We start from the raw sequence: 21920 nt of genomic DNA, 5'->3' as shown, positions 1-21920 counted from the left end.
TATCGTTTAGCTTGCGAGATTCGTAGGCAATGGGATGCCCCTCTTGCATAAGGACCCCACCTATGGCATAATCGGAGGCATCCGTATGCAGCTCGAATGGCTTCGAGTAATCAGGCAAGGCTAGGACGGGTTCTTCCGTGACTGCCTTCTTCAACCCATCGAATGCCCTTTGACACTTCTCGTCCCAACACCACTGGGCCCTCTTCTTGAGCAAATCGGTCAAAGGTGCTGCCTTGGCCGAGTAGCTTCGAATGAACCGCCGATAGTAGTTGGCAAGGCCAAGGAAGGACCGTAGCTCGGACACATTCCTTGGCTCACCCCATTCTTGGATGGAGCGCACCTTGTCATGCTCCATCATAATCTTGCCAGCCTTGATATGGTGCCCTAAAAAAGACACCTCATCTTGGCAAACGAGCATTTCTCCTTTTTGACATATAGCTAGTTCTCCCGTAGAACCTTGAACACTTGCGCCAGATGCTGCACATGCTCCTGCAAAGTGTTACTATACACCACAATGTCGTCTAAATAGACGACCACAAACTTATCCAAGAAAGGCTGGAAGATCTTATTCATCAAAGTGCAAAAGGTTGCCGGGGCGTTGGTAAGGCCGAAAGGCATTACCAAGAACTCAAAGGACCCATAGCGAGTTACGCATGCCGTTTTTTGCTCATCCCCTTCGGCGATGCGTACTTGCCAGTACCCCGACCTCAGATCAAGTTTAGAAAATTACCTGGCGTTCCCCAATCGATCGAACAAATCTGCCACAAGGGGAATGGGGTATTTGTTCTTCACGGTGATCTTGTTCAACGCCCGGTAGTCTATACACATGCGCAGGCTTCCATCATGTTTGCGCTGGAACAAAACAGGTGCCCCGTATGGTGCCTTAGATGGTTGAATAAAACCAGCATCGAGCAATTCCTTCAACTGCTTCCGTAGCTCCTCAAGCTCCGGTGGGGCCATCCTGTAAGGTGCCATGGCTGGAGGCCTTGCCTCAGGCTCCAGCTCGATCTCATGATCTACTTCCCTTCTAGGGGGAAGCCTTTTGGGTAGCTCGGGAGGCATGACATCTTCAAACTCCTTGAGAACCCTGGCAACTTCCACTGGGATCTCCTGTTGCACCTCGGGTTTCTCCTCAACCATTGTTGCCAAAAAGGTTGTCTGCTTCCTCTTGATGCCCTTGTCAAGTTGTATTGCGGACAACATCTTGGCTTCGGCTTCCTCTCGGGCAACGGGGACTGACCATGCTCCTTGTCCCCTCTTGATGGTCAGCGAGCCATCCTCTTCGAACGTGAAAGGCCTTACTGAGTCCATAAACTCCAATCCTAGCACCAAGTTGAAATCATCCATGTCGACGACTGTGAAATCTACTGCCCCCTTCCATTCACTCAACTGAAGTGGGACTCCACGAGCCACACCGTGGATGGATGCTGGAATAGTGTTCACCGTTTTCAAAGAACCCCTCTTCTTGGTGAACTTAAGACCCAACCTTGTGGCTTCTTTGAGCGTCACAAAGTTGTGGGTAGCACCAGTGTCGACTAATGCTTTTGAGGCCTTTCCCCCAACTATGGCTTCAACAAACATAAGATATGGCTTTTTGTCCCGGGGTAGCGTACATACCTTGGCCAGGTCCTTGTCCTCCTTGGGCTCCTCCACCGTGGCCTTCACGCTGTTGCACAGGCGCAACGTCCCCATGTGTGCCTCGTCCCCTGACGATTCCCCAGGTGATGTAGCCATAATAGCATTGAGCTTCCTCCTTTGTGGGCACTCCCTAGCCCAGTGATCACCCCCGCATAGGAAGCAATCTAAGCGCTTTGACTTTCGGTCTGAGTGGGACTTCTCCTTGTCCTTGTCCTTCCTCTCAGACGATTTGCTACCGTTGTGGCTTCGTTCGGTGGGCTTGGCTCCCCCACCTTTCCCCTTGTTGCCGCTACTCTTGTTGCCTCTCTCCTTCTTTGGTTCTTGCTTGAACTCGTACAAGGACTCGGCACCAGCGATGGCATCAACGAGAGTTTGGACGTTTCGGCGCTTCAACTCTTGCTCAGCCCATCGTTGTAGACCATCCATAAAGTAGAGAAGTTGAGTCTTCTCCGGCATCTCGGTCACCTCTAGCATGAGTGAAGTGAACTGTTTGATGTACTCCTTGACTGACCCCGTATGCTTCAACCCACGCAGCTTCTTTATGGCTACCTCTTCCGAGTTTTCTAGATAGAATTGCTTCTTGAGGTCGCTCTTGAACTCGTCCCAGGTGTTGAGTTGGACCCTTCTTGATGTCGGTCTCGCGCCTTCTCCACCAAAGGATGGCATCGTCCCCCAAGTACATGGTAGCGGTGCTGATTTTTGATGCATCATCGTCCAAATGCATCGCGCCAAAGTACTTCTCGATGCTCCACAGGAAGTTCTCAAGCTCCTTAGCATCGCGCCTTCCGTTGTACTTTGGCGGTTCGGGGACCTTCAACCTAGGTCCATCCCGAACAGCGGCACTCCCGGCCATTGCCGACTTGCACAACACCACGTCGGCGTGTAAGGACTCGATCTTCTCTTCCATCGAGCCGATCCTCTTTTCCATCGAGTCAATGGTGGACATGAGGAGATCCTTCAGTTGGGCCATCTCTGCCCTAATATCTCCAGCAACTTGACTGACCAAGGATTGAGTTTCCACCTTCGCCTCTTCAGTCCCCGACTCAAGACCCTTGACCCTAGCCTCAACATCATTGTACTGTTCGTTGAGGTCATTAATGCTATCTCGGTGTTCCGAGATGGCCTGGACCATGCTAACCATCTTCTCCTCAAGCAAGGTGGTACGGCTAGCTTTCTTACTGGTGTTTCCCTCTTCCACAACGGATGCATGGGCATCGTCCTTTTGTGCCATACTCCTGACTTCCGCACTTATCTTCTAACAACAACTAGCACACAAACGCAACAGACCGCCCCTACGATCGACGTTGCTCTGATACCACGTGTCACGCGCTGACTAATTCCCTTAGTCTTTTGCACGCGGCCTACTAGAGTCACCACCCGTTAGACTACTAGTCAAGGCTCCCAATTGCTTAGCAAAGCTAAATATTGATGTTGTTAGTTAAGTGTGGTTTGCTTGGAAAGCACAAGTGAGAATATATGAGAAAGCTTTAAGGAAGAAGGCTTTTTATAAATGCTTGAGAGAATACAAGTGTTTGTACATGAGTAAGAATGGGTGGGAGGTTTCCTATTTATAGGCACCATCCCTTTCTAGAGTGTTCTAATCTAGATGCTTCCTAACCTCCTCAAATGGAAGGTTCTAGAGAACTCTATACACTTTCTAATTACATAGGCTTATGTACAATGTTCTAGAACCATCTACAAAGTTCTAGCATCTTAAGTATGTAAAAGTTGTCCCTAGAGGCTTCTAGAGACCTCCGGATGCACCACGAACCTCTTCGTGCATTCTGGAAAGTTCTGGGCCTCATCTTCAAATTCTGACTGCACCATCATCTTTATTGGGCCCAAAAACGGTGGGCCATCAAGTTTGGGCTCATTTGGAGTCCATTAAGCCCGGCCCATGGCCCATTATTGTGTTACTGTCATGGGCGTGTTCACTAGGGTAAATGGCAGGGAGCTAAATAAAGCTCTATAGGGGGAAGGGTGTTCTGGCCTTGCTAGCCATGCACCAAGGGCATTCCCCTTGGCCACGATTATAACTTGCTGCCTTGTGGCTCTAGTGAGGGGTGGGAATATGTGAGTCGTGACAAACGGCTCTAATTATGGTCGTTATTGACGTGCCAAGACGGCCGACACGCGGGCCAAGAGGCGGGCTCGTGTCGGGCCATGCCATCTCAGAATCAATAACAAGGAAATAAAAAGAGCAAATAAGCAAGGAAATGCCCCAATGTTTATCAACTCCGATTCCGGTCCATGCAATCATACCGAAATAATCTCTCTCACGGTAAGGAAGACGGACAACCAAAAAAATCTCTCCAGTTGATCGTACGGAATAGCCATAGCGCTTAGATTATGATTTTACGAGGGAGAATACAAAAGGATGAAACTTGGGAGGAAGAGGAAGAGGAAGAGGAAGAGGAAGAGGAGGGAAGAGCAAGGTTTATATTTATATGGAGTGTTCGTTGTGCATGTAAGGCGATTGTAGTATAATTTTAGGAGAAAGAGAAAATCCTACTCATAGTATAAAAAGAGGTTCTAAATATCTGGGATTTGTTTTTACGGTTTTTGTTAAAAAAAAAATCTTTTTAGTTTAGGAATATGATAAGGGATGTATTTTTTTTTCTGATTTTGGTAGGGAGGTAATAAAGGTGATTTTTTTTTTTTTTTTTTAATGGAAGTAATAAAGGGGATATTTGTTTTTAGTAACTCGGTGTTTACTGTTGGGCTCAAAATCAACAAGCCCACATCTCATACTAATATCAAAAATCAACAAGGGTAGGCTCAAGTAGTAAGCAGCTTGATGTCGCTTAAGGGAGGTCTCACCGAATGCAGAAAACTCTTGTTGGGAGACTCACCCACCATAAGCTAGGTGTGCAACCCGAGTCGGATCCGGATGTAGTCGGAGCTAAGCTCCAATGAACCGGGTGGGGCAAACTCTAAAAAAAATTTAAAAGAAAAAAAATTGATATAAAAAATTACTGATTAATGATTACATGAGTTATTGTAATTTTAATTTAATTAAACTGTAATTTTGATTGTTTTTTTTTTTTTTTTGGATTTATGGTTTGTAAATTTAAACTTTGTTGAATTTGTATTTTGTATATCTGCTTAATATACTTTGTGATTAAAGCACTACAATGAGCTAATATGTGAAATATAGCAAGTTTAATAAAAAATACAAGTATATACTCCAAGACGCCACAGGCAAAAGGGTCGTGGTGGAAATCGGAGTTGATCCTAGAGTTGGAAAACCAAAATTTGAAAAAAGTTGCGTTTATTCCTGTCATTAGAGATTATACACATCTTCTCAACGTGCAGCATTAGTTAAAACTAAAATGACCCCAAATTTTCATATATACAGGCTGCTTTTGGACTCATTATTTACAAGGAAACAAAAAAGAGGGTTCTAAACCTTTTCCCCCTTATTTAGTATCCTGAAAAGTCAAAATAATCTAAACAAAGTAAGATGTAATCATCATCATCATCTAGCTATCCAAATGCTCGTCTAGTTGCAGTCCTACTGATTTTCTTGCTCCATGGCACGGATGATAGGATTATCTTCCAAGTATTCGTCGTCATCATCATCCAGCTCATCCAACTCGTCTAATAGAGACTGGTTCATTTTCTTGCGAGATTGTCTCCTGTGCTTCTTTGGCTCCAACCTTGGCTCAGCTAGTGTGATACCCATATCTCCCACCTTGTTCCTGTTATACAATTGACCAAGATGAGTACGAAGCTAATCAAGATTTCAGATTCTCTTGAGCATAATAAATCTAATAAATATTTGCAGATCCTCTTTTCTACCTGACATCACCTTCCCTTTTTGTGCTCAATGTCCTTAGTTGGAATTCCTCCCTTGCTTTTATTTCATCCAGCAATTGAAAGTAGTACGGATCTCTCTCCCAATCCCCAGTTACCACACATCCAGGTTCACCAACATGCAAACAATTGTTGAATGCACATCCATTAGGTTTGTTTTCTTCTAGCTTTTTCCGAATCTGAAGATACCGTTGGACTTTATAAGCCATTGTATGTGGGAGAAAATAACAAAAAGAATTGATGGTAGCTATGCTAAATGAGCAGAAACAGAAGCTACCTCAGGAAAAGCCTGCGCAAGAGTGTGTTTTGTTACTTTCATTAGACTAGGCTGGCTGAACCCTGGGGTATCAGCAAGATATCCACCTCCCGCCAATGGTAGCAAAGACACATTCCGAGTTGTATGCTTCCCTCTTCCACTCCTAGTAGATACTTCTCCAACTCGTTGCTCCTCAAACCATTTACTGCCTGAATTCTGATAGTTTACAAGAGAGAACAGCTAAGCTATTACAAGCTTCTCAGTTAACATTGTATAAATTACAAGATTTGAGATTATCCAAGAAACAAAAGGGGGATAAAACCCACAGGATCAAACAAGCTGCCCTCTTCCATGAGGTTGGGAGATTGACCATTGCTTCGCAAGGCATTAATCAGACTAGACTTCCCAACACCACTTGGACCCACGATAACTGTTGTCCTATCTCTCAAGTAGAATGCAAGGGAATCAAGTCCACGTTTTGACTCAACACTGCAAAATATGGGTGCATATCCCCACTGACGAAGCCTGGTTTTCCACTCAATCAGAACCTGCACGGTGCAGATAAAGCATATGATTGAAGAGCTAGTAAAACAACCATCACAAAAAGAACATATGCTATTTAATGGCAACACATGAAGTAAATTAAGCTAAGCCACTACATGCATATTGGAACAAGTAAATACACGAGCAAAATGCGTCATAAGCCAAACTATTATCTGTTTCAGAAAAAGCAGATTTCAATATGAGCGTAAGCTCCAAGCACTAGAAGATTGCACTTCTTTTCAGCTATAATATAACCTCTGATTTCAACCTAGGATCATTACGCTGTATGAGTATGCCTACTCTGTAACTCTGTTAATGCTCTGACAAGTATTAACCTAGATACTCACTCCAATACAAATCAAGTTATGAAAAACATACACATTGTTTCTAAGTATCACTAAACACAAAACTGATATGTCTGAAAAGTCAAATAAAAAATTCAGGCACTTAAACTATTTTGAATGCAGTAAAGTAGTAAACACACTATTTTTTTTTCAACATGAGGAAAAAGAACGTGACTTTCCGTCAAAATTTTTTGGTCATTCTGTTTAACAGAACCTGCAAAGGAATAGGAGTTCTAGAAAAGAATTGAGAATACTATTAGCACCAAAAACCAGCATTCTATTGCTGCTAATAAGAAAAGAATTGCAAGGATAATGAGAGAAAAATCATAAGCCCCTACTGGTTGCATGAACATAGCAAGAAAATTCCAAAGTCACACTAAAATGCTACTTGTACTACACAACTACTAATACTCCTTCCAAATTACAAGACACACTTGCTTTTGAGATTAAATTTTGAACACTAAGTTTTCTAAAAACTTATTTTCTTAAAAGCAACCCAATTAAACAAGATAGTTTGATGACTTTGATCACTACATCTACAATGGTTAATAGCAAATTTTCACAACACCAATTATAGTATGGCTACTTGCATTAGAATATTGTACTCTCCATTGTCTATCACTTGTGACCTAAGAATTGAGAATACTATTAGCACCAAAAACCAGCATTCTATTGAACTTACTCCTACAAGTCCTTTACATCTCACTTCAATACTCCACTCCAAGACAAGTTCACAAAAAGCTACCTCACATTGTCTCCGAGCACCATTAGACCCAAAACAAAACAATAAGCAGCACTTGGAAAGAGTCTCAATGCAGCAAGTTCATTCAAATTCTGCAAATAACATAACAAACCCTCTTCAAAAAATGGGAAAACACAAACATCCATATACTTCCTTGTATTATTATTTGAATTCAATATTGCTAAAATCCGAACCTGCTTTTCAGTAAACTTGCCCCAACTCTACAAATTACACACATATGTCACTGAACATCATCAAACTCGAAACACAAATTGCAACACCCAAAACATTCTTAGTGCATTGAAGCTCAGTCAATCAATCAATACAATATCCACCCAACAAGCTTTTCCTGTTCCATAATTTTAATCACACTACATCAATGCACTATAACTCTGCCAATCTATAATAAAAATGCAATATCAACACCTCCAAAACATGCTTAAACACACAAAGATATACATATTTCAGCAGCAAATTCAACAATCATATATAAATCAAAGCTCAATTAAATCAATGCTAGAAAACCCGAACCTCGTCGCGAACGAGCTCACATTTGTTCAAAGCAAGAGTAAGAGGGAATCCAGTAGACTCAGCTTCAACCAAAAACCTAGTCAAAGAATACGGCTCAACCTTAGGCTGATCCAATGAAAACACCACCAGAAAATGATCAGCATTCGCAATCGGAGGGTCAGGAATCTCCGATTCACGAGGAAACACATTCTCAATCATACCTCGCCGATCCACCCAATCAATGGACCCCACTAAAACCCTATCCCCAACCAAAACCCTCCGTTTAATCTTCTTCAACACGGCTCTCACCACACACAGCAGCTCAATTCCAGCACCTCTTCCAGAACCTTCTAGAACCTCGGTTCTAGAAGGTTCTTCTGGAGGAGTCGATTGTACGATGACGCGCATGAAGTTGGCTTGAGCTGAAGCTACCATACCTATGGCTTGATTAGGAGAGAGAATATGGGAATTAGAGAGAGAAGAAAGAGAAGAGGACTGTGTATGCTTGGTGCGTGTAGTTTCACGCGCCTCCTTGAGCGCGTTTGATTGAGCTTGCTTGCTCTTGTCGTGGGTGTTTCTGCAGACGATTGAGGTGGTGAGGAGAGAGAATCGGCGCCGGAGAAAGAGTGCGGCGGTGGAGGAGGAAGTGAGATGCGGTGGCGCGTGGTGGCGGAGGAGAGAGAATGAAGTTGCCGCCATTTTTTGCAGTTTTTTTTTTTCCGGTGACTGATTGTTTGTTTCGGTAGGTGGTGGAAGTTTTCAGTCTAATCCATTTTTTTGTTTTTTGGTTCTGTTGCTTTTCCAGGGGTTACTGGAACGTAGAATTTGATAGAATATTCTTGATGTTTCGGGATTATTAAATGGGATAACTGGATAAGGCTTATTTTGTGTAAGTTTGAAGTTTGGATTTTTTTATGCTTTGGGCATTTAGATCTTTGCTCTTGCTTGGGGTTTGGGGATGTCCAGATCATAGGCCCAGAGTTATTCTAATAGGATTTGGATCATTTTATCAACTAGGGGTCGATGATTGAATTGGTCGTATTCGAAGTTGTTAATTTAAAGGTGATCATTAAGCAGGGTTACTAGATTGGGAAGTTCAAACATATACACGGCTTATAAAGTGGGCTAGGTGGTTATTATAAGATGACTCGAGGGTTGGGTGATTGGCGTGAGCCAGCTCAATTTTGGTTAGTGGAAAGTGAGTTTGATTTATAAACATTTGCTAGGTGGACCAATCCAAATTAGTTTAGGTTGAAATCAAGCGAACACTAAACTGACTTGATGTGCCTAATTGGTTTGAAGTTGACTACATTATTCTTATCCAATGGCTACATGCCTACATCATCTAGATATTATCACGAAAAAAAGTACTTTTATTTAAGTGTAATAAGTATTATTAGTTTTTTTTTTTTTTTTTTTTTTTTTTTTTAGAAAAGTCGATACAAGTTTTGTTTCATACAAATTACGGAGTAGTAATATTTTATGTTGAAATTATAGTTTGCATTACACAGAAAAAATTCAATCACAAAGATTGAGGAGTTTTCAGGTAGCTATAGTTGGTTTTAATAATTAGTTATTATTGTTAACCCTTAAAACTAACTACTCATCGTCTTCTTATTGAAAGTGCAAAAATTTTCCTCTTTTGAAATGTAATCTTTACAGTGGTTTGTTGTGAGTTTTGTGGCAAGTCCGAATTTGACTAGTAGATATTAAATGGAAGAATCACGATAATTACAAGTTTTTAAATTTGTCTTAACATGGTAGGAGTCCAAAGTCAAAACCGTGACCTATTAGCAAATTGTAGGTCTTGGAATTGAAACTTGTTATACATGCTTCGGTTAAGGTTCATTAATTTGGAATTGTAACATGTCGGGTACCCGGTCAATTCTGACATGATGGGTACATGATAACAGATTAACAGATAACATATACTGATTCAAGTCCATTTCTATAATCTGCATTGAATTTGATAGCTACTATTGTTGGTTTGCTGTGGATGAGATTCAAACCGGTGACTTTTGTATCACGCTGGCTCTTGATATCATGTTAAAACACCAACTCAATCAAAAGCTTAATCCAAACTATAAATATTTTAATTTGACAAAATATTTATTAAGTAAATCAATATATTTTACGGTTTTTTTCACCATGTACCCCTGAGTAATTTTTTTTTTTCACCATACCCATAAATTTTTTCAAATTCACCATATACCCACGATTTTAACAAAAATGTCACGGAATATCCAAATGACTAACGGACGTTAACTCCGTTAGTAATTAAGGCTTATTTTGTCATGTGGCAACATTTTATTGGCTGTTGTTTTGTTTTTTTTAAACTAGTTATTGGCCGGGGCGATGCCCCGTTACATCATAAATTTTTAAGTTTGACCAAAATTAACAAAAAGGGTTATGTTGAACAATATTAATAAGTGAGTGAAAAATATAATAATCTATATTAATATGTCAAATTTAAATATAGAGGTTATACATACATATGAAGAGTTTTTCAAGTAAATTAAGCATTATTATAGAGGATTAAAATTATACCAATGAAGAGTTTTTCAAATTAACTACACATTACTACAATTCAATGCAGTGAGGGAAGGGTGATACACATAGGACAACACATGGCACACATGTGGCACCAAATGATAAATAAGGGTGACATATGGTGTTAGCATGTTGTCCCTATGAGTTTTAATAATAATATAGATAATTATACATTAACTAGCCTTTTGGCTCGTTCGATGCACGGGTTGCTACTTGGTTATTTCATATGTAGGTATACTTTCAATAATTGAAACTTTTGATATGAAATACGAAGTAATTGTTTCATTGCTAAAACTTGAAAAAAAAAAAAAAAAAAACAGAGTGAGGGTAGAACTGTGGAAGAAGATGAAGGAATTTAGTTAGGTATATATAATTAAAGATCGTGGGATATAAAATGACGTATTGGTTTAAGTTATATTAGTCGGGAGTTGAAAAGATATATTTTTTATTATTATTATTATAATTCATATGTTTATGTGATGTGTATTAATTGGTTAGTTCAACTTGATTTTATTATGGTGGAAATAAAATACTTAATTTTCTTACTTGAATTTGCAAGTTATAGAATGCATAAAGACTTAAACAAAAAGATTAAGAGAGGTGACATGTGTCATATGGGGTAATGAGTGAGTAGTGACTTGTAATGACATGTGTCATATGAAAAATTTGTGGTTTGTGTTTTTAAATACTAAGTATAGATAACTAATTTTATTTTATTTTTTTTTTAAAAAAAAAAAACTCACCCACCACAACTAGGGGTGGCAATTTGGGTCAACAGGTCGGGTTCGGGTCAATTTCGGTTTATGCTTAGAAATAATCAAAAATAGTGTAAAACTTAATATTATTACGAAATAAGAAATTTGGGTCAAATCGGGTCGAATTCGGGTTGTTCAGGTTCGGTTTGGGTCGAGTTCGGGTTTCTCTCATAAACTTTGAGTCAGTTTCCGGTCAGGGATCGCCAGCCTTAACCACAACTGCCCTTATCTCAGCCCGACCACCACCTTCCTCTGGCCGATGCATGGGCCCACTTCTCGACACTCATCCCCCCTCGCCCGCCGGCGACAAGCCCGACCCCAACCATCTCCCTTTCCTCCTCCCCGACGCACCTCACCTCGAATTCCCTCTCCATGAATGTAATACTCCGTATTTTTATACGTATTTTAATTTAAATTAGTATTTCATAAAGTATTTAAATAATTCAAAATGAATTATTTGCGGTATTTTATTAATTTTAAAAGGTTTATTTTAATAAAAGATTCGATTTTATTTATTTAATAGTTTTGAAAATATTTTATTTCGTGATTTGGAAACTTTGGGGCATATGATTTTATAAAAGAAAGTTTTAAAATCAATGGGATTTTAAAGAAGTCAAATGACTAGTTTGAATAGGAGAAGGGATCATTAAGGGTAGAAAGGGATTTTAAGCTTAAGAGGTTTTAGAGAGGTGGTATAAATACCTATCTTTTGAGCAAGTTAGATCTTGCCCAAGGTGGAGAATACCCAAAGGTAAACTCTCTCTCTCTATCTCTCTCTCCCCCCTTATTTTATATCTCCTTTAATTTTTCCCCCTCCCCTCTTCTCACATCACATGACACACACACACTACACGCACGGGTGGCCGACTGCCACCACCATCATCGGCCGGCCACCACCATCACTCGCTGGCAGCAGCAGCCGGTGGGAGGCGGCGACAACCATCCCCCTCCCCCTTGTGCGTGTGGTTCGAACAAAAAAAAGTCTTTCTTGTTTTAAATTAATCTAGCCTTAATTCTATTATTATTTTTGAGTTTGTGTGATGATTTTTGTGATGTTTGATTATATAATTATTATGTATATAATTTTCAGATTTAATTTTTGAATTAAAAAGGCCCAAATTGAAAATCATAGGTTTCTAAATTAAAGTATATTGATGAGAATTGATTATAGATGATTGAAATTATTGAAATAGGTGTTTTTAAACATAATTAAGAAATTTTACATGTTTTTATAAAGCTAGATTTTTTGTATAAAGGTTAGAATTGTGATTCTTGAAAGAATTTTTAATTACCCATTAATTGGGAATAAAAGTAAGGGTTTTAAATTTATTTTCAACTTGTTTTAAAGGGTTTAAAAGTGATTTAAAGAGTGCATATATATATTGCTGGAAATTTATATTGAATAGGTATTAATGTCTCTTTGTAACTTTGCCTATTTGGGTTGCAGGAGATTTCCAAGTAAGTGATTTCGTGTAGTCGTGGCGATTTTGAGATCGTATTCAAGATATGTTTGCATACTTGGCAATTATTTAAGTGTATAGAAGTATGTTAGGCTTTGCTCAATTAATTCCAATGTAGTATCATGATAGGTGTTGATTGGAATTGTGGTTTGGATTGATGTTGGTGAATGATTTGTGAAGTATAGATTATTTGTGGTGACTTGATGATTGGAATTAATATCGATGACATGTTAAATGTGAACCACACTTTTATTATTGGCATGATTTAGAGCATGTTTAATTAAACTAAAGGTTTACTTGAATTTGGAATATGGAAGGAGAATTTTATTATGGTTCATATAATTTTTATTGATGCTACAAGCATGAGAAAACAGCTATTTAAGTGTCTATGTACACGAGGGATAAATTATATTTTGGTGCCTAAGTGCACTTAAGGTGTTCTAAACACCGAGGGATAGAATTTGTGGTGCTTTATGCACTTAAGGTGTTATTTAACACCGAGGTAGTTTAAAAAGGATTCAACATTAAGTGTATGTAGTCACTAATTATTCAAGAATTAAATTGGTATGATTGATTGCTTGAATGTTTTATAATGATTGATTGTGTTATGGTTTGAAAGTCATCACCAAGTCTAAAAATATGTAAACAACGTAAAGTGAAAGAGATTACGCACCAAAACTCTTGGAATGTATATACCTTGAGTATGGAAAATAGCTTGAGTCAAGTCTCTAATGACTACAAGTACCTTTCAATTAGCTCCAAAGGGGTCTAAGTGAATAAGGAATTTCTTCCGCAAAAGTTTTCTGCCAATGACATCCCTAAATTCAAGGTCATCGACAATCCTTACTTTCATTTAAGGGCCTTTGAAACAATCATGGAAATCAAAGGAATTAAAAAGAAGGTTTTCCCCTCGCTATTCCCACTTTCTCTTAAGCCAGTATGCCAACAATGATTCTTCTCCATGGACATCGAGAAGATCGCTACTTGGGAGGTTATTACACATGCTTTTAATTATAGATACAAATGTAATATTCAAGTAGAAATCGACCATAGGAAACTTGAAATGCTTAAACAAAAAGAGAATGAAGGTTTCACTACCTTCTACAATAGATGGAAGGATACTTTCACTAGAATGATTGAAGTTTCTAGTGAGAAAGAATCTGTAAGAATGTTCATTAAGAACCTTCAAGAAAAATATCAAAAGCATTTGAAATATCATTGCAATTTAAATACTTTCAAGATGTCTACAACATAGGCATTGAAATTGAAGATGACTTTGCAAAACAGAAAGCTGCTAACAATAGTAACACTAGTAGAAAAAAGTAAATGACAAGCGGTTCAATACCCTAATGGAAAGCGATTTTTGAACCGCTCGCGCTTGGGGGGCTTCCCATTGTCACTTTAAATGGGAAGCTGTTCAAACCGCTTCCCATTTGAAGAGAATGAGAAGTGGTTTAATGCTTGAACCGCTCCCCATTATGGCTTTAAGTGGTTTAATGCTTGAACCGCTCCCCATTATGGCTTTAAAAAATAAAAAAATTATTTTTTCACAGAAATTGATACACAAAAGTAAAACATATGTATAAAAATATATATTTCCATTAATAATTAATTGCAAGAAATTGTTGAATAGACATTTTTAGTGTGTGTGTGAAAGAGAGACAAATGAATGTTTTTGTAAACCCCCGATTTGATGAAATTTAATCTGTTATCATTACATAAATTAGATAGTATGAAGTGGATTAACCATTATTAATGTCATAGGTAAGTCATTAGTTTAACGTAGTTCTTGGTAACTTGCTTATAAAAGAGAGCCTATTCCTATCTTATGTATTTGGACAATTAATATTGTTTTAAAAGTGTAGCCATGTTGCTATATAATTTTATAAATAACCCGTAGGGTATGTAGTTATAATTACATATCTTTACATATTGATGAATGACTTATATAGTTTCACGTGATTTGTTAGTTCATAAATAATTTTAACATAATTTATCTCACGTTATTGAACCCACTAATTAATAAAAAAAATAGATTTGTTACTGCCAGCATAGTCATTGCAAATATTATGATTATGAGAGATGCGGGTGAAACGTGAGCCGTTAGATGGAGCGCGATTAAAGGCTAAGATTGGTTCATAGTTCCTATTATATATTCACATTGGTTCGCATATGACTAATTTAAAATGATGTTATAATTGTAATTGAATTAATTTTATTCTATATTGAAAAATATTTTTTTCAAATAAAGCCTATTAATTTAATTAAATAATAAAACAAATCAATATAAAAAATTGTCTTACTATAAAAGTGGAATAAAAATACTAATTTGGATATGGCACGTCGTATTTACAAGATTGAACAATTAATGATACAAAATTGAATATTTACATTGTTTCAAAAAAAAAAAAAAATTGAACATTTACACATATAAAAATGAATATTTTATATATAATTCAAAATCGAAAAATTATAAAATGTTATAATGATGAAAAAAGGGTGCAGGGAGTGCAACATACATAGAGGTGTTTGTAAAAATTTGTATAAAAATTTAAGGGAAGTAACTTGGTATTTACCATACTTGGGCCCAAAACCAACAACCCCACATCTCATATCTTATCAAAAACTATTGATTGATGATTATTCAAGTTATAGTTTTTATTTCATTGAAGTGTAGTTATTTTGATTGTGTGTGTTTTGGATGTATTGTTTGTAAAATTAAACTTTGTTGAATTTGTATCTTATATACTCTCTCTCTCTCTCTCTCTCTTCTCCTTTTTAAATTTTAAGTCACACTTTGAAAACGTTTATTATAAATACCCGTTATTCTACAATAGGTAATAGAGTTATGTGAAATCTTGTTTTATTCATCTCATTGTATATTTTGTTGATATCAACTTTTTATACTTCCCTGCCATATTTGTCGTATTTTAATAAGTATTACACTTCCTTTTTTTAGCAAAAAACTACATTTTAAGGTCCTGTTTGGTGGTAGCGTTTGAAGTAGCGGTTAACGTTTTAACCAATCAAAACACTACTATGAAAAAAATAAGAGCGTTTGGCAAGGTAGCGATGTGAGTAGCGGTTAGCGGTGGAAGTAGCGTTCAGGTAGCTTTTCTCAAACGTTAAAAATAGTAGCGTTAAAGAATAGCGGGTAGCATTTATTAATTTTTGGTTATTTTATTATAACAATTTGTATGATGATTAATATATTTTAGTATTCCAACCGCTACTTTTGTCAAACACTCATAGTATCAAGCGTTACTTTGACAACTAACCTCTACTCACTACTAATTGACAGCTACTCGTTACCCTAGCAGCTACTCGCTACTCGACCGCTAAAGTTACCCGCTACCGCTAGTTCTGTCAAACAGGGCCTAATATTATATCTCTCTCTTTTCATGGTCCTCACCCAAACTCACTTCTACTTTTTTTTTAATAATTTCTTTGATCTCACATTCATTACTTTTTCAATAATCTATTAACTTCACTATCTTTCTTTTACAAATTTTAAACTCTAACACTTCCACTTAGGATCTGTTCTGATTTATTGAACTGAGTTGACCTGAACTGAACTGATTGGAGTTGAAATGAACTAAACTGAATATTTTATGAGAGAAGGAAATTAGGAACTGAACTGAACTGAAATTAAGCTGAAGAGAATAGGCCCTTACCTCTTATTTAATTTAAGTCAATTAAATTGCCTAAAATTATATGCCGGTCAATTAAATTATAGATATGATCATTTTAATATGTATCTTGAAGACCATAAAAAGTCAATTGGGACAAAAAATAGAGACAAAGGGAGTATTTGTTTTGTAAACATTGTGGTTAAATTACTACTACCATGAGCTAATCTATAGGGTGAATTATAGCAAATTTAATAAAAATAGAGACAGAAGGGTCATGGTGGATATTGGAGTTGATCATACAGTTGGGCAGCTTAAATTTGAAAAAAAAATCATGAAAAAGTCGTGTTTATTCCAGTCATTAGAGATTGATTATACATATCTTCTCAACAGCATTAGTTAAAACTAAAATGACCCCAAAGTTTCATATATACAGCTAATACAGGCATTTTGCTTTTGGGCTCATTATTTACAAGAAGGAAACAAAAAAGAGGGTTCTAAACCTTTTCCCCCTTATTCACTATCCTGAAGAGTCAAAATGATCTAAAACAAAGTAAGATGTAATCATCATCATCTAGCTTAGCTATCCAAACGATGCTCGTCTAGTTGCAGTCCTACTGATTTTCTTGCTCCATGGCACGGATGATAGGATTATCTTCCAAGTAAACATCGTCATCATCATCCAGCTCGTCCAACTCGTCTAATAGAGACTGGTTCGTTTTCTTGCGAGATTGCCTCCTGTGCTTCTTTGGCTCCAACCTTGGCTCAGCTAGTGTGACCCCCATATCTCCCACCTTGTTCCTGTTATACAATTGACCAAGATGAGTACGAAGCTAAACAAAATTTCAGATCCATTGGGTTTGTTTTCTTCTAGGTTTTTCTGAATCTGAAGATACAGTTGAACTGTATAAGCCATTGTATATGGGAGAAATTAACAAAAAGAATTGATGGTAGCTAGGTAAATGAGGGAAACAGAAGGAAGAGCCTGTGAAAGAGTGTGTTTTGTTACTTTTATTAGACTAGGTTGGCTGAACCCTGGGGTATCAGCAAGATATCCACCTCCCGCCAATGGTAGCAAAGACACGTTCCGAGTTGTGTGCTTCCCTCTTCCACTCCTAGCAGATACTTCTCTAACTCGTTGCTCCTCAAACCATTTGCTGCCTGAATTCTGATAGTTTGTCAGAGAGAACAGCTAAGCTATTACAAGCTTCTCAGTTAACATTGATTTAAAAGATTTGAGATGATCCAAGAAACAATAGGGAGATAAAACCCACAGGATCAAACAGGCTACCCTCTTCAATGAGGTTGGGGGATTGATCATTGCTTCGCAAGGCATTAATCAGACTAGACTTCCCAACACCACTTGGACCCACAATAACTGTTGTCCTATCTCTCAAGTAGAATGCAAGGGAATCAAGTCCACGCTTTGACTCGACGCTGCAAAATATGGGTGCATATCCCCACTGACGAAGCCTGGTTTTCCACTCAATCAGAACCTGCACGGTGCAGATAAAGCATATGATTGAAGAGCTAGTAAAACAACCATCACAAAAAGAACATATGCTATTTAATGGCAACACATGAAATAATTTAAGCTAAGCCACTACGTGCAAATTGGAACAAGTAGATACACAAGCAAAGGAGTCATAAGTCATACTATTATCTGTTTCAGAAAAGTAGATATCAATTATGAGCGTAAGCTCCAAGCGCTAGAAGATTGCACTTCTTTTCAGCTATAATATAACCTCTGATTTCAACCTAGGATCATTAGGTTGTATGAGTATGCCTGCTCTGTAACTTTGTTAATGCTCTGACAAGTAATAACTTAGCTACTCACTCCAATACAAATCAATTTATGAAAAACATACACATTGTTTCTAAGTATCACTAAACACAAAACTGAATAAAAAATTCCGGCACTTTAAACACACTGTTTTTCCGACATGAGGAAAAAGAAAGTGACTTTCCGTCACATATGATTGGCCATTTTGTTTAACAGAACCTGCAAAGGAAAGGGGGTTCTAAAATAAAAAGGCAATGAAAATAGCTGCTACTAAGAAAGGAATTGCAAGGATAATGAGGGAAGAATCATAAGCCCCTACTGGTTGCACGAACATAGCAAGAGTATTCCAAAGTCACACTAAAATGCTACTTAAACTACACAACTACTAATACTCCTTCCAAAATACAAGACACACGTGTTTTTGCGATTAAATTTTGAACACTAAGTTTTCAAAACACAAACTTATTTTCTACAAGCAACCCGAGTAAATAAGATAGTTTGATCACTACATCTACAATGGTTAATAGCAAACTTTCACAATACCAATTAAAGCATAAGCTACTTGCATTAGAATATTGTACTCCCCAATGACTGTCACTTGTGACCACAGAATTGAGAATAACATTAGCACCAAAAACCTGCATTCTATTTAACTTACTCCCACTAGTCCTTTACAATCTCACTTCAATACTCCACTCCTAGACGAGTTCACAAAAAGCTATGCACATTGTCTCCGAGCACCATAAGACCCAAAATAAAACAATAAGCAGCACTGGGAAAGAGTCTCAATGCAGCAAGTTCATTCAAATTCTGCAAATAACATAACATACCCTCTTCAAAAACTGGTAAAACACAAACATCCATATACTTCCTTGTGTTATATATTTGAATTCAATGTTGCTAAAAACCGAGCCTGCATTTCATTAAACTTGTCCCCAAGTCTACAAATTACGCACATTGAGCATCATCAAACTTGAAACACAAATTTAATCACACAATATATCAATACACTATAACTCCGCCCAATCAATCAATACAATATCCACCCAACAGGCTTTTTTTGTTCCATAGTTTTGATCACACAATTTATCTATAATAACATTGCAATATCAAGTCCTCCAAAACATGCTTAAACACACAAACATATACACATTTCAGCAGCAAATTCAACAACAAAACCAATTAAATCGATGCTAGAAAACCCGAACCTCATCGCGAACGAGCTCACATTTGTTCAAAGCCAAAGTAAGAGGGAATCCAGTAGACTCGGTCTCAACCAAAAACCTAGTCAAAGAATACGGCTCAACCTTAGGTTGATCCAACGAAAACACCACCAGGAAATGATCAGCATTCGCAATCGGAGGGTCAGGAATCTCCGATTCACGAGGAAACACATTCTCAATCATACCTCGCCGATTCACCCAATCAATGGACCCCACTAAAACCCTATCCCCAACCAAAACCCTCCGTTTAATCTTCTTCAACACGGCTCTCACCACACTAGACCTCGCAATCCTGACCCAGACCCGATGACTCGAAAATGACCTAACCCGACCCGAAAATGGAGTTGACCCGATCCTGACCCGACACCCGAACTGACCTGAACCGAAACCCGAAGTGTTTGACCCGAACAAATCCGATACCCGAACAGACCCGATATCTGAAATGTCCCGAACTAAAATTACCTTATAATTGAACTTAAAATGTCTTGCCAAAAGTAACTCAAATTGTTCATCTTCAACCGTAGCTAAGCTCATAAACTAAATTGATAGTTTTAATTATAACAATAACAAAATATATATATTCTGTTTAAAGTTATTCATTTGAGCTTGATTCACAAATGAAACAACCCGAATATGACCCGACCAGATTTTAACTAGACCCGAATATGACCCGAACATACTTGACCTGAAATTGACCCGACCCGAACTCAACCCGATACCTGACCCGAAACCCGAATCGACCCGACCCAAATGTTAGCTGACCCGACCCGAATGACCTATTTGCCAAGTCTACACCACACACAACACCTCAATTCCAGCACCACTTCCAGAACCCTTTAGAACGTTCACATCCTTCTTCTCGGAGGTTCTAGAAGTTTTTTTTGGTTCTGGAGGAGTCGATTGTACGATGACGCGCATGAAGTTGGCTTGAGCTGAAGCAACCAAACCTATGGCTTGATTAGGAGAGAGAATATGGGAATTAAGGAGTGAGGAAAGAGGAGAGGACTGTATATGATTGATGCGTGTAGTTTCACGTGCCGCTTTGAGCGCATTTGATTGAGCTTGCTTGCTCTTGTCGTGGGTGTTTTTGCAAACGATTGTGGTGGCGATAAGAGAGAATCGAAGTCGGAGAAAGAGGACGGCGGTGGTAGAGGCAGTGAGATGCGGTGGCGCGTGGTGGCGGAGGAGAGAGAATGAAGTGTTAGATTATTTAGAGTGTATGAGAGAATTGTGATCGTTTGATTTATTTCGGATGATTTAGAGGTGTCAGAGAGGAGCGCCCGCGCCAATGTTCAGCACGCCTGCACAAGGTTGGCGCAACCCACGACAAAAAGGCGTCAACTCTCTGGAAAGTTGCAAAACTTTGGCAGAACTTGGGAGGCGCGCCCGCGCCTATTTGTGTCGCGCCCACGTTGCTTCCTTGTCTGCGGTTTTTTGCGGTTATTTTCTCGGCTTTTAATTGCTTTCGTTTTTATCGAAAGAATACAGAGTTTCATTTTACTGAATTCTTCCCAACATTTATTCTCCACATTTTCTCTTAAACTTTTTGCAAACTTTTGTGAGAAAAATTCTTGAAACTTAGCCAAATTTTATGAATTTATCATCTATATTTCGATTCTTTGTGCTAAGAACGAATTGCTGTCTTTTGTATCTCAAAGAGGATTTCCGGATTGAACCCAAGCACCGTTGTGGGGGAAATTAACCTCTTTAGGAAAGTGTATACACGCCTAAGACAAAGTATCAAGGTTTGAGACTCAAGTGGTCATCGGTATTCTCATGTTCATGTTCATCTTTCAAGGCATGGAGTTGAGGCAAGTTTAGTATTTTTCACATTAGTGTTTTTCTTTGTAATTTCTGTAATACATTGATCTTTTGGTGCTTTGGTTGTAATACTTTGATTAGTATTGGTTCTTGTATAATTAAGTTGAAATTATACATCATTTCTAGGTTTTGTTCCCACATTCTTAAGTAGTTTTTGTTGTTGAATTACTGTAAAACCTAACAATCTAAAGAGGTTAATTCTATCTTTAGTAAGCATGTCTAGTGTGAAAGAATTGACCACAAATTTTGTTAAACTGAAATAGTTTGACGGTGTGGAATTTCGGAGATGGAAGAAGAAGATGTATTTTCTTCTTATATCTCTGAATGTAGCCTATGTGATATAAGTACTCCAAGGCCAGATGAACATGAGAATGAAACCTTAGAATCCGTTCGGGAGAGGTCAAAATGGGACAACGATGATTTCATATGTCGTGGTCACGTTTTGAATGGGATGGAGGAAGATCTTTTTGATGTTTACCAAAATATTGAGTCGGCTAAGGAGCTTTGGGAGTCCTTAGAGAGCAAATACATGGCAGAAGACGCTTCAAGTAAGAAATTTTTAGTTTGCAATTTCAATAACTTTAAATTTGTTGATGGTCGGTCCATAATAGACCAATTTCATGAATTGCAACGTATCTATGGTAGCTTGGAACGACATGGAATAGCCATGAATGAATTGTTTGTTGTCTCAAGCATTATTGATAAGTTACCCCCTAGTTGGAAGAAGGTTAAGCATGATTTAAAACATAAAAAGGACATGACATTGTCCGGTTTGGCCACCCATCTTCAAATTGAAGAAGGGATTCGTTCCATGGAAGGTGCAAATGATGGAAATCCTAGCACATCTACC

General features: G+C 38.1%; 2 protein-coding genes across 2 annotated transcripts; both read right to left on the bottom strand.

Annotated features, from left to right (window-relative positions):
- Positions 1–4892: 4892 nt before the first annotated feature.
- LOC110710821 (small ribosomal subunit biogenesis GTPase RsgA 1, mitochondrial-like) lies at positions 4893–9214 on the bottom strand. The gene is made up of 5 exons (XM_021889165.1): positions 7871–9214; positions 6037–6258; positions 5732–5926; positions 5440–5633; positions 4893–5339 (listed from the first exon to the last, which is right to left on the bottom strand). Exons 1-5 carry the CDS (start codon positions 8546–8548, stop codon positions 5153–5155), a joined length of 1476 nt encoding a protein of 491 aa, XP_021744857.1. The 5' UTR covers positions 8549–9214; the 3' UTR covers positions 4893–5152.
- Positions 9215–16578: 7364 nt separating this feature from the next.
- LOC110713791 (small ribosomal subunit biogenesis GTPase RsgA 1, mitochondrial-like) lies at positions 16579–20419 on the bottom strand (the record flags this gene model as incomplete). Its single annotated transcript, XM_021892236.1, has 5 exons — positions 16579–17076; positions 17178–17411; positions 17518–17739; positions 19235–19786; positions 20057–20419. Coding segments are annotated over 5 exons (1590 nt in total), but the record flags the coding sequence as incomplete, so codon positions are not given.
- Between the last annotated feature and the right edge of the window lie 1501 nt (positions 20420–21920).

The sequence above is a fragment of the Chenopodium quinoa genome, unplaced genomic scaffold (assembly GCF_001683475.1).
Source record: "Chenopodium quinoa cultivar QQ74 unplaced genomic scaffold, ASM168347v1, whole genome shotgun sequence".
Classification (NCBI taxonomy): Eukaryota; Viridiplantae; Streptophyta; class Magnoliopsida; order Caryophyllales; family Amaranthaceae; genus Chenopodium; species Chenopodium quinoa.
The sequence above is the reverse complement of the archived record's forward strand: the minus strand, read 5'-3'. Positions and strand labels throughout refer to the sequence as shown.